Source organism: Manacus vitellinus, unplaced genomic scaffold, assembly GCF_001715985.3.
Source record: "Manacus vitellinus isolate BGI_N305 unplaced genomic scaffold, ASM171598v3 scaffold_0_pilon, whole genome shotgun sequence".
In the NCBI taxonomy this organism is placed as follows: Eukaryota; Metazoa; Chordata; class Aves; order Passeriformes; family Pipridae; genus Manacus; species Manacus vitellinus.
The window spans coordinates 57,066,990-57,079,242 of NW_021938789.1; the positions used below are offsets into that span (position 1 = coordinate 57,066,990).

The 12,253-nt window shown below is 41.6% G+C and overlaps 1 protein-coding gene across 2 annotated transcripts in view; it reads right to left on the bottom strand.

Moving 5' to 3' along the window:
- TBC1D9 (TBC1 domain family member 9) overlaps nucleotides 1-6,499 on the bottom strand; it is a 52,451-nt gene extending 45,952 nt beyond the window's left edge. For both annotated transcript variants that reach the window (XM_029962293.1, XM_029962284.1), the window contains exon 1: nucleotides 6,306-6,499. In XM_029962293.1, the coding sequence (XP_029818153.1) occupies nucleotides 6,306-6,330 (25 nt within the window). In that variant the 5' untranslated portion in view covers nucleotides 6,331-6,499. The remainder of the gene's footprint in view (nucleotides 1-6,305) is intronic.
- Between the last annotated feature and the right edge of the window lie 5,754 nt (nucleotides 6,500-12,253).

Below are 12,253 nucleotides of genomic sequence, written 5' to 3' on the forward strand. Positions count from 1 at the left end.
ACAAATGGAAAGGTTATCAAGAAGTCCTCCAGAACCTAAGCCTACCTAAGTACCAGATTTAAAGGCAAAAATGCATATGAAATTTCTGAATATCAACACTGATCAGACAACAGAAGGATGATTAGTGATCAAAGAGGGAAAGAAAAGCAAGATTTCAGCCAAATGCTTACAGCTCTTTATACATTTTGTATCATCATACTTCAATAGCATTGGTGGCAGGGACAACTCCTGTCTATTACAGGAACCTCTGTGAAATAAGATATATTCTTACAAGGATTCATAAGTGGACAGTGGAGGGATGGAAATATGGAAACTGATGTGAAGAAGTGCTACTTCTTCTACACCTTTCAGTGTGGGACTAAAGAGCAATAACAAAAATCCTGCAAGCAACACAAACTCTGGCATAATGCAGAAAATTACTAAGAGGCCTAGACATTTATTGCTTACTGTTTTGTGATCCTGTGTGACATTTCCAACAGGGTTTCCTACAAACAGGAGAAACATCAGGCCATCCTGGAATTCCACATGACAAGTAACGTTATTTCAGAAGGCAAAAATGGCAAAGGGCAGCTCAGCTCAGAAGCCTTGATGGGTCACACTGCTCACATGGTAAAAGGTGAAGTATCATTCAAGAAAAGTCTTTGACCAAGAAGCATTACAGCAGGGAAAGCAAAGCTACACCAAGCAACATCTCAGGCCCTGTATCTGTGCAAACAGTGCCCTGCTGCAAGAACTGGAGATCAAGAGAACCTTTAAGTAGGAAGTGAGACACCTTCCAACTGAGGAACTGGGAAAGCATCTGGGAATTCGACAGAAAGACTGGTGAATCAAACAGCAGTTCAACCCTAGACATCTGCATGTTCTCTTGAAATGGAAATCCACTACTGTGAAAAAGCAAAACACACCCACAGCAGATCCTAAGGAAAAGCTCAGAAGCATCAGAGCAGATTTGGGGTACTGCCAAATGACAGAGTGGAGCAAAAGAGGCTGGTTTGCACTCCACGAGCTGAAATGAACATGAAAAGCTGATAGAGCTGGCCACCTCTACTGGTTATGCTAATTGCATCCATTTTGATAAATACTACATTTCAAGTATCAGAAAAAGCACACACCTTCTACTCAAATGTACCAAGTTTGACATGCAAAATTTTAACTGCTTGAGGCAACAAGGGCAGAGTTAACAAGTTTGCTAAGGCATGTACCATCCTTTGTTCAGGCAGATGATACGCTGGCCAAAAGACTTTCTAAACCTTAAGTATAAAAACAGGTTTTTCAAGCAACCTCTTCCTCAACCCTCTGAATTGACAGGTTGAGAGTAAGACAGAATCTTATCTCCAAACTTGATCTACTAATTGTGTTGTTCAGCAAGGCTGCAGAAAAGTCTTTCAAGCCAGAACACTGTCACAGTATTAAAAATTGTATTAGATCTGACACTGAAAGCTCACATCAGCCAGCCAAGCTCAGAACCCCTCCTTTCTGCCCTTCCAATGTGGAAATTAAACAATAACTCCTTTTGCAAAAATGTCTGGGGAGAAAGATAGTACTTCATCAGATTCTTTTATCACCAGAAGTCAGCAAATTTCCATCTGCTCTCTTCTGCTTAAACATTTGAATCATCTTTGGCAACATCTCATAAACTTATAAACTCCTACTGCATCCCTCACACATGCACTGTCCCAGCTGTAAGTATAAATATACCCTGTCTGCAAAATAATTCACTCCCCAAAACAGTTCTTTCAAGTTAAGAACAATTTATTTGCCTTGGGATTCAAAGAGATCTTACAATAACACTTTAAACAAAATGACTTAGAATTCATCTCTACTTCACCCACAAATGTACACATGCAAAAGGAGCACAGTAGCCACAAGTTAATTGTACCACACCCTCAGTCTCTCTTCCTGTAAGCTCCAAGTGAATACATTGCTCTGCCATCCACTGTTAGTCTCACTAATTCCTTTCAATAATGTTTCCAAGCAGAAGAGTTTGGGAAACATTATCCCAGTATAGCAGAAAGCAGTTAAGAGACATTTTTAAACCTATTTGTCACATCTGAATGCAAGACATGCTTAAAAACATGAGCCTTTTAGTTGTTTATAAACTTTACAGCGTGTTCAAGATCCTTACATCCGTGAAAGTAGTACTATCATACAGGGCACAGGGCCCAAATGATGGTAGAGATCTGGGTTCACCTTCTCTCCAAATACCTCTGCTTCAGCACATGCAGGCTGCTGTGTAAATAAATACATCAGATTCTTCTGGAAAAGGAATTATTTCATGTAGGCCAAACTACCAGGCTACCCGGGGAAGCAAGCAGAATATGTATGAAGGAGAGAAGGTTAAAAACATCCAGCACCTTTGAGAAAACTAATAACAGGAAAGAAAATACTTTTTTCCCTGTTGGTGAACAAAGGGAAGATGAAACTCTTGAGCAAAGGTCACAGAGAAGCAATACACGGGCATGGCATTATGTGGAATGCATGAAACAATTTAATTTAGGAGAAAGTTCATCAATCATCAAGTACTTTTAAAGCAGCAAAATACACTTTTTTTGTTCTTGTCCTGGAAGATTAATGCAATGATGCAAGATAATGTGAGTTTGCAGAATAGCTATGAAAATCCAATTTAAAATCCAATTCACAAGTCTTTCCTATTTTCCTTTTGTTAAAAGGAAAATAAAACCCAAGCAACCCTTCAGTTAAGCCATGCTTACAAAGAAAAGTTGTGCCGACACAGATAAAATAATTTAAATGAGTAGAGACCTTACTTCAGTAAGACTTTTAGCAGAAAAGCTGTGTCTCTGAAAAAATTATTGATCAAATACACTTTGTTAGCAGAGATGACTTCTGTGGGCTCACTAATCATCACTCCCTTAACACATAAAAAGATCATCCTAATTCTTCTAACTTGTTACAATACAATATTAAAATAAGCGGAAGAAGCGTCTCCAATGTCCAAACAAGCATTTAAACAGTGTTTCTCAGTTCAACAGTTACACAAATGAAGGTCAAGAGGAGAGAACCAGTGTAAAAGGGCTGATTTTTCACCCCTTCCCCCAAGGCAACTGATACTCCTTCTCCTGCAAAGGATGGCACTCAGAGTGGATCCAGGAGAACAGATAACACCAGCACTGTTCTTCTGTTCCAACACAAAGCCAACAGGAATTACTTTCACCACCCCCAAGGCTATACAAAATACTTGTTTTTAAACTGAGATGTGTCAAAAGACCTGAAAGATGAGGCCTTCCAGACTTTGCTCGGGTGAGATGGTAGTTAAGTGATGGAAGACGGGTAACACAGAGACCCTGGCAGATATTTCACACCTTTCAGACGCATTTTCAGAGTCACAGCATTCCAATCCACCTCCCAAGAGGTCTGTCCCCAGTCTTCCCCCCTCATTTTCACTCACCCACCTGAAAGCACTTTGTCTCTTCCTTCAGCTGCATTACAGAGCAGCCCCAGCTAAAGTTCTTTGAAACCTGACATGATCAGGGATGAAGAGAAGGGCATCACATTTAACCCTGATCAGTTTGCTGATGGGGTAGTTTCACAGCAAATCTAGATTTGAGGGCTCTGCCAGAAAAATCAATGCTTCTCATTGTCTACCCACTGCTTAAGTTACACAGTGAAAACAGGTAATGTCATCAACCCCATAGTCTCATCAATTTGAAAGTCAAATGTCATTCTACAATTCAAGACAAACGACTTCAAGAGTCAATAACGAAGGAGTACAAGTCAGAAAATGTTAGATCAAAAAATAAAAAATGAAGGACAGCTGTATTTACATCCTCTCTCGCATATATGAATTCAGGCCATCCCCACCACAGTGTAAAATCCTGCATACAATATTTCTAGACAGTTTCAAGGACATATAAGCTGGTTTCCCACAGAGCAACCAGGCCAGATTTTATACCACATTCATGGGTGGATAACTTTTTAGACTATATCTGAGCAAATTTCAGCATTATGTCACTACAAAAAGGACAATTAAGGAGAAAAAAACCCTAACCCACCATTCATAAAAGGTTCTTTTTTATTCCTGTTTCTTTACTTTTGATCAGATAACCTCCCACTCTGTCACAAGAACAGTATCATATCATCTACAGAACTTCCACAGGGTCATCCTAAATGCTATCATTGCTGCAAATTACGTATCCAGTTTACCTTTTCAGCAGATTTATTTATTCTGAACCCTCAGGATCAGCTAGGTCCCTCGATACCTTGCTTTTAACCAGTCTTTCCTACTGGCAACAACCCACTGGTTTTCTCTACCTGCCTGGGCCCTCAATGGGCAGACCACAGCTGTTAGAACAACCAGTGTAAAATTCCAGTATTTCCATGAAAAACAAATAATCGCAAGTTCCACTTATTACTGTGCCTGCCGACCTGTGACTGGCCTGCACACTCTACATCCCCGTCTTTCTTTCCTTCTTTTATCCTTCCTTCCTTCCTCTCCCACCTTCTATTGACCACTGTGTCAAAAATTCTTGTCATTTTAGCACGTGGTCTAACAAGTTCCCGTACAGCCCTTTAAATACTGACAGCACCAATAATTTAATAACGGGGGATTGATTAGTTACGGTTTTGGCAACATACTGGAAAAAGTACAACATTTTTCCGGCTCTTCTCTGTGCAAACAAACAAACCCCCTGGAAGTTGCCTTATTGCTACTACCTCAATGCCACTGCTGCTGCAATTCCAGGCAAAGCACAGGAACTAGTAAAAGCTACATGGAAAGCAGTTTTCAAAATACACATAGAAATTTTGCCACCTAAACAATATTCACTATACAGACTTCATTCACAAACTAAAATAATGGCTACAGTGCACAAATATTTACATTCCAAGGGGCAGGGGGGAAATGCAGAAACAAAGAACTGTTTCTGTATTCTGAACTTCTACCAAATGCTGCTGGCTTATCTGGCTTTCACAAAAAACCCTGCACATTTATGAATCCTACTCCCACTCAAGGACAAAATCTTCAGAAGTAATCTCTCCATCTGTACAGTGGTATCACCAACCAAACAACTGCAAGAAGACTTAGGTATATATGCACTGTGCAAACAGGTTGAGGAAAAAACTCTTAAATTCTCAACATGTTGCCCCAATAACTGAGGAATGACTGGAAAACAGACAGGTATCTCAAATGATCTCTAATTCAAAGATAACAAAGTCAGAAAGGTAAGAAGAATGCCTTGTCAGATTTTAAAAGGCCAGGGGGCAATCCATGAAAAGAATTTCTCAGTAAATAGAGCAAGGATGAACTTTTAAGGCACAACATGTCTTTTTATTGATTTGACAACTCTGTCCATAATTCAAAAGATTTTAAAAAATAATTAAAAATCTGTAGTAGCTGCTGGTCACTTCCCACACAAAAATGAGGTGGTTTATCAACACACAACACTGAAGTAGACTGAAGACCTTGGCAGTCTACACAAAAACACACTTCACAGCAATGCTTTAGTTCAGATTATAAATTGTTTACAAGTCCATAGAGCATTCAAAGACCGAAGAAACGCTTAATCTCCTGGTAAATATGTACAGGACCTTGAACCAAATACAGATGTAGTCCATATGTTTACTTTGCTTAGTCTGAAGTACTAGTTGTCATGGAAGTGGGTAAAGAAGAAAGCACAGGTTTTCAGAGAATGAGTTTGACTGTTCTGTACCAATTCAAGAAGTACCAGTGGAAACACCACTGTGTTCTGTATCTCCAGTATACGAAAATGTACCAATGGAAGTACCATTGGGTCCTGTATCCCCAATATGCAGATGTGTACATACATTGCCTAAAGAAGGGTGGAAGGTCTTGACAAATGGATATGCACAGTACTATCGAGGCTTAGATGCTTATGACCCAAACATCTACAAAAGCGTCTCCACTTGCCAGCAGTCGGAAACAAAAGCATTCAGGGAACATACTTCACAAGGACATCGTGGAGAATACGGAGAAGCCGAAGCAAATCTCTTCTAATTTATGAGTTACAACACGGTCTTTAAAACGTTTTAAAGAAGGCGTGTTAGAGGCTCAACAACAAAACGCTCCCGGAATCTGGGCAAGTCACAGCCCGATGTACGGAGCCATTGGACACCGGGGGGGGGCGGGGGTCACCCCACAAAGCTCCAGTGCATAAATCCTCACGGGAACCTTGGCGTATCCCACGCACCTGAGCACCGACGGGGCGCCCCCAGCCCGGGCACCGGGAGGGAGAGGGGCAGGATGGGGGAGCGCCCCCGCATCCCCTGGGGACCCCCCGCCCGCGGGCACCGCCGCCGCCCGGACCCCGGCCCGCCGCCGCCGCCCTTACCCGCCAGTCCCCCCGCCGCCGCCATCGCCGCCCGTGCCCCTTCCTCCTCTGCAGGATGAAGTAGGGGTGGCCGCTCCGTCACCCACAGCGCGTTCCGCCAGCAGCACCTCCTCGGGGTTCACCCACATGCTCCCGGCGCGGGACAAAGGCGCGGGCCCGGCGGGCTGCGGGGGCGGCTCACGCTCGCACGCGCCCGAATCAGGCGCCACCATGCCGGCCGCGCGGCCGACGGCGCAGCCCCGCGGGCACCGGCGGGCACCGGCGGAGGGGCGGCGGTGGAAGCAGCCAGCAGCACAGCAGCAGCCGCATAGCCCCTCGCTGGGGCCCGCCGCCTACCCGCGCTCCGCCGGGCGCGGAGGGGGGCTGCAGCGGCCCGGGGCGGCGGCAGCTCCCGCCGCAGTGGTGACATCAGCGCCGGCCCCGCCGCCGCTCCGCGCTCCTCTCCCGCCACAAAGCGCGGGAACGCCGCGCTCCGCGCCGTGCGCGCCCCCGCTCGCCCGCCCGCCGCGGCGGGCACCGCGCTCCCGCACCTGCGCGCAACCGGGCACGGGCACGGTCCTGCCCGCTCTCCGGCGAGGAGGGAGGTGCGGGGCGAGAGCAGCCCCGCCGAGAAGGACCCGCGGGTTCCGCTGGAGGAAAAGCTGCTCGTGAGCCGGCAAGGCGCGCTCGCAGCCCAGGAAGCCGATTTTGTCCTGGGCTGGCATCACAAGCAGCGCGGCCAACAAGGCGAGGGAGGGGATTCTTGCCCCTCCGGTCTGGTGAGACCCCACCTGGAGTGCTGCGTCCAGCCTCCTGTGGAGACAGGCTGAGAGAGCTGCGGTTGCTGAGCCTGCAGAACAGAAGGCTCGGGGAGACCTTCGAGCAACTTCCAGTACCTGAAGGGGCTACAAGAGAGCTGGAGAGGGACGTTTTGCAAGAGCACGTGATGATAGGATATGATAGGAGTGGTGGCTTCAAACCACCAGAGGGCAGGTGTAGATTAGATACCAGGAAGAAATTCTTTGGTAGGAGGGTGGTGAGGCACTGGAACAGGTTGCCCAGTGAAGTTGTGGATGCCCCATCCCTGAAAGCATCCAAGGCCAGGTTGGGCAGTGCTGATCTAGTGGAAGGTGTCCCTGCCCATGGCAGGGAGTTGGAACTGGATGATCTTAAAGTCACTTCCAACCCAAACCATTCTGTGATTCCCTCTTTTAACTGCCTGCCTTGAAAAATTTGGCCTTCTCATCCTGTGGCTCAGAGAAGTTTGTAAGATTGGGTGTTAAGAGAGGGATCTGACCTCAACTTTGAAGGAAGCCATCCACCAGAGGTGGTGAGACAATCCTCTTTCCACAGTCCCTTTTTTAAGTATCCCTTCTCTGCTATGCCCCACATAGCATTTGAAATTCACCTCTGCTGCTGAAGACCACATCATGCCTATTGCTTAAGATGGGGGGAATTTTTGAGGGCCTGAAAGTCCTAAAATAAACCAGTATACTTGGCAGTATGCCAAGCACACTCAAAAGGAACAGTAGTATGCATAAGTAATATGTTTTCTACCCTTGCAACTCTGAACACTATTTGCTTTCCAAGTTGTTAGGAAAGGGCTGGACTTGCTGGCCTCTCTTTACTCTGAAAACTGTTACTGTCCAGTCAGATACTTATATTTGGTTTATTAAAGGCTTGGAGAAGAATAAATTAAGCCCCAAAGAAAAGATTAAAACCGTATTCCAAGCACAAACTACTCATATGCAGGCTGTGGCTTTACAATAGAGTTCAGCCTTTCATCAGGTTGTGCTGGCATGGAGCTGGTGCCCAGTGCTCATCATGTGGAGATGGACACATGGTCATGGGAGAAATGATTCTTCATCTGAGGTAGCAGTCATGAGGCTGTTACTGTGTAGGTAAAAGGTTCAGGAGAAGGAAGTGACCATCTCTGATGGACACTTAAAAATTCTCAGTTCCACTGCACCATGGGGATTGCACAAAGAATTACACAAAGAGCTAGTGCCACATGATGCTTGGTTCTTTCTTCTGACAGACCATCTAAAAAGACTACCAGAATCCTTCTCTCAGTAATTTGCCAGCTGACTTTAAAATTCACACCATTTTTGGGCAGTGAGAAATTTTAAACAATTTAAGAGAAAACTATAGACAGTTAATCTATTCCCTGGGGAAATCTGAAATAAAATTGCTACTAATAAATCAATTATAACTGAAATTTATAAATATTTTCCATAATTTAAGACTTTTGAAGACAATGATGGATTGTAGATCCAAACAACCTACAGCGATCTCTCAGTTATTATTTACATTACAACTAATATCACAGTATTTAACAAAATATTTTAAAGTGCATAATAGCCTCTAGGCTCTCTTCAAAATTTTACTTGTTTCAGTTTTAAACTGTGACAAAAAAATCATGGCAACATACTTGCAAATAAGTATTAAGGGTAAATGTGCACTGAATTTACCGAAAATTGTTAGTTTCACTTCTGTGGACTTGTACTACATTATTTCACTCCTTCCTGTTATTTCATTTCTTCTTCCTTACAAAATTGTCTGTGCAAGTATAAACCCAATGTAATTTTCCTCTTTTTTTAGAGTTATCATTATTCTCCACATACTTAGCAGTTTCCTCTCTCCATTAATATCAGAATAAATACGTCAACTTCAACGCATGAGATGGAGAGATCTAAAACACATTTTCATTTCTGATACAACATTGAGTTTAGCCTTCCATGAATTAAAAGACTTCATTTAAGCACAGTGCTTCTAACAAGGCCCTGTTGACTTCAAGCTATTTATGTTAGTCACCAAAAATCACATCACACCCTGAAGATATAAGGGTTTCTCTCTATGCATTGGTGTAATCAATCTTTGCTTTCCTACTTCTCTTCAGATTCCTGCTACTTCTAAGTTGCAGACATAATCCACAAGTTTCCCTTTCGTCATCTACAGTAGGAAATATTTCAGCAGCAACTGGTAACTACAAACGGTCTCTTTTCATCCCTTTTCAAACACTTTCAGTATGCAGCATAATGTCCTCAAAAGGGCTCAGAGTGGAAAGAACTGAGTAAACTAGAGAAGCAGCATGAATCACAAAATCAGTCAAATATTCTAAACTATGAATATGAAGGACTGCACCCAAGACCTATTGGTATTCCCAAGCAGAAACCTTACATAAACCCCAAGAGCTTCTACCGCTGGCTGTTGTACTCCCGATGGTAACTACACAGCAGCAGAAAAGCCTTTTCCAGAGTAGCAGATCTGCAATCCAGTGATCCTTTTCACGTAAAACTAATAACAATCCTTTTGGCATTATATGCAGAGACAGTGTGATACATATATTAAGGTCTCAATAAAGTCCTTAGAGATTTAAATGAATACCCTACTCCAGTACACAATCCTTTTGACTAACTACTACACTAGGAAGCGATAATTCTAATTTAGCATACTACAATTTCTGTCCAGGTAAAATAAGAAATTGTTGGGAAAGAAACTACTCCAATTCCAGAAAGAATAAATGTCAAATCCTTGCCTTCTCATCTAATAGAAATACAGGGCTCTAACATACAACCTTTTTCCTTTTGCTCTAGATCTCTTTTATCCGCTCCTGATGAGCTTCAGTAAACCATTTGGAAAAACATTTTCCTTTGAAACATCAATAGCCCTACAATGATAATAGTTCTATCAAGGAGGGTGTCCACTTTTATTTGACATAGCAGTTGAAAAGGAAAAAAAAACCCCATACATCAAAAAACAAACAGCCCACACCCCAAAAAATCCCATAAGCAAACGAGGGAAATTGTAGAGAAAAGCAAAAAAAATATCAAACTGCATTTTGTTGACACTGACCATCACTTTCCCTGATAAAAAAATGAAAACCACAAGGTTTCCAAGTGTCCCTGAGGAAACTTATTTTACAGCTACCATAATTTGCCATCTGTAGCTTCCTTCTTTAATGAAGTCTTTAGAATAGACTTCGTTGCAGATGAGTAGGAACCGTTAACTCTTCATTGTGGGGGTTTTGACAACTTGTGCAAGCTCTTCTAAATTAGAATTTTTTGAATATTAAAATGTAGGTTTATTCTTTCCTATATGAATCATTACACTCTGTTAGCCTGTTAGGAAGAACATATCAGTTGCACTTTGAAAGCTGCAGATCTTATTACTACCTAATGATACATTCAAACAATCTGCTAACACTGAACACCCAGAACTTCACATTCAGTTCTATAATAATATAGGTGCGACTGATGTTTCATATATTTTATTGCTCACATTATTAGATGAGATAAATTCAAACAAATATAGAAAAGATTACCTTAAAATTACTACATGGTGCTTCTGTATTTTGGCAATCAGGATTAAAACCATCACCTGATGCTTTATTGAATTATGCAAAAAACATCCCCAAAACTACTGAAATAGCAAAAATTCCCACTTGACAAGTAAAATATATTACAAAAACTATTCACCTGCAATCATTTCTAAGTCCTACTTGCTTTCAAAATAAGCATCTGCATCAACATGATGCTGAACCAAGATCTATGTTCATTGCTTTGTCACCTTAACCTTTCATTCTCCATCTGTCTCATTCATCACTTTCAGTCTTTCATGACCTACACAAGGAGATCTTTGAGGAATATCCTGTAGATAATACAGCAAACTAAAATGCATAATAAGGTACACAAGCAAAATATGAAAAGGTGATATTGAAAATGGCATGTTTTAATATGTTTATCATTTAACTGTTGAAGTCATGGTGACTTCCCTTTATTTCCACAATTATGATCATCAACACATTTGTGACAGCCCTCATTTTGTACCTGTGTCTCATTTACCTACAGTATCCTCCTTATCCTCAGACTTAACAGTCTGTTAAATCTACAGGCTATACAAAATCATAAAATAACATGGAAGAAGAACTGCTTCCTACACAAAACCATTGATATACTATATGGTCACCATGCCCTCAAGACATCAATTAAAAAAATAAAACAGGTAAGCAGCTAAAACATTAAATACCCTGCTTTCCATCCCTCAGTTCTTCTTTTCAGTCTCACCAACACCTTTTTCGTTTCCCTACCCCCATCTATATATTTCAAGTCTTACCTCCTCCTGCAGCAGTGATCATGCTTTATGAAGGTTCCAACTAAAACCTGCACGGTTGTGTATATATTTATGGCCCAAGTTAAAGCTATATACTGGCTCTTTAGGAGAAAGAGTGGTTTGTCAGACTAGCCTAATGGAGGTTGAGAATAGCACCATAAACATGGAGTAAAATGGGAAATGGAAAAATTCATCAAGTTGCACAGTCCCAGTGTGTGAGATATCCAGTCACAGCCATACAAATAACAAAAATTAAGTGGAAAAATACAAAGAGTAGCAAGTGTTTTCAAAAAAAAAAAAAAAGGCTAACCCTAGAAAGCAGTAGCCCCATATTAAAAACACACCTATTTTCTTCTTTTAATTAAAGCTGTATGTTTATGCAGACAGACGATATCTTCCAACCACTTCTTATTTACAATTACAGTAATACAGTCTAATAGCCAGTCAAATATGAACCATAAAATATTCAAAAAGTAAATAGTTCCATGTAAATTCTTAAGCACTTCCCTTTAATCACAGTTTTCTTGATTTATGATCAAGATAGTAAGATGTACTTTCACTGTTAGCTGTACTATACTAATGGAAATGTAATTTACCAAAACACTAAATATACCATCAAAGTTCAAAACAGTCTTGTAAAATATCATATCAGAAGCAATCTTTTATCTGTGCCATGTTTTTAGATACACTATGTATAATGAGATAATTTATAAAGTTCTAGTTTTATAGTCTCTTTTCTTATCAGTATTTTCATTTACATTAGTAAGTAAACCTGAACTTTCAGCAAGATGTTACCTTTTTGACACCATATGCTTGAATTCCAGTTAGTGCCATGTGAATAAGAAAATACATATTTT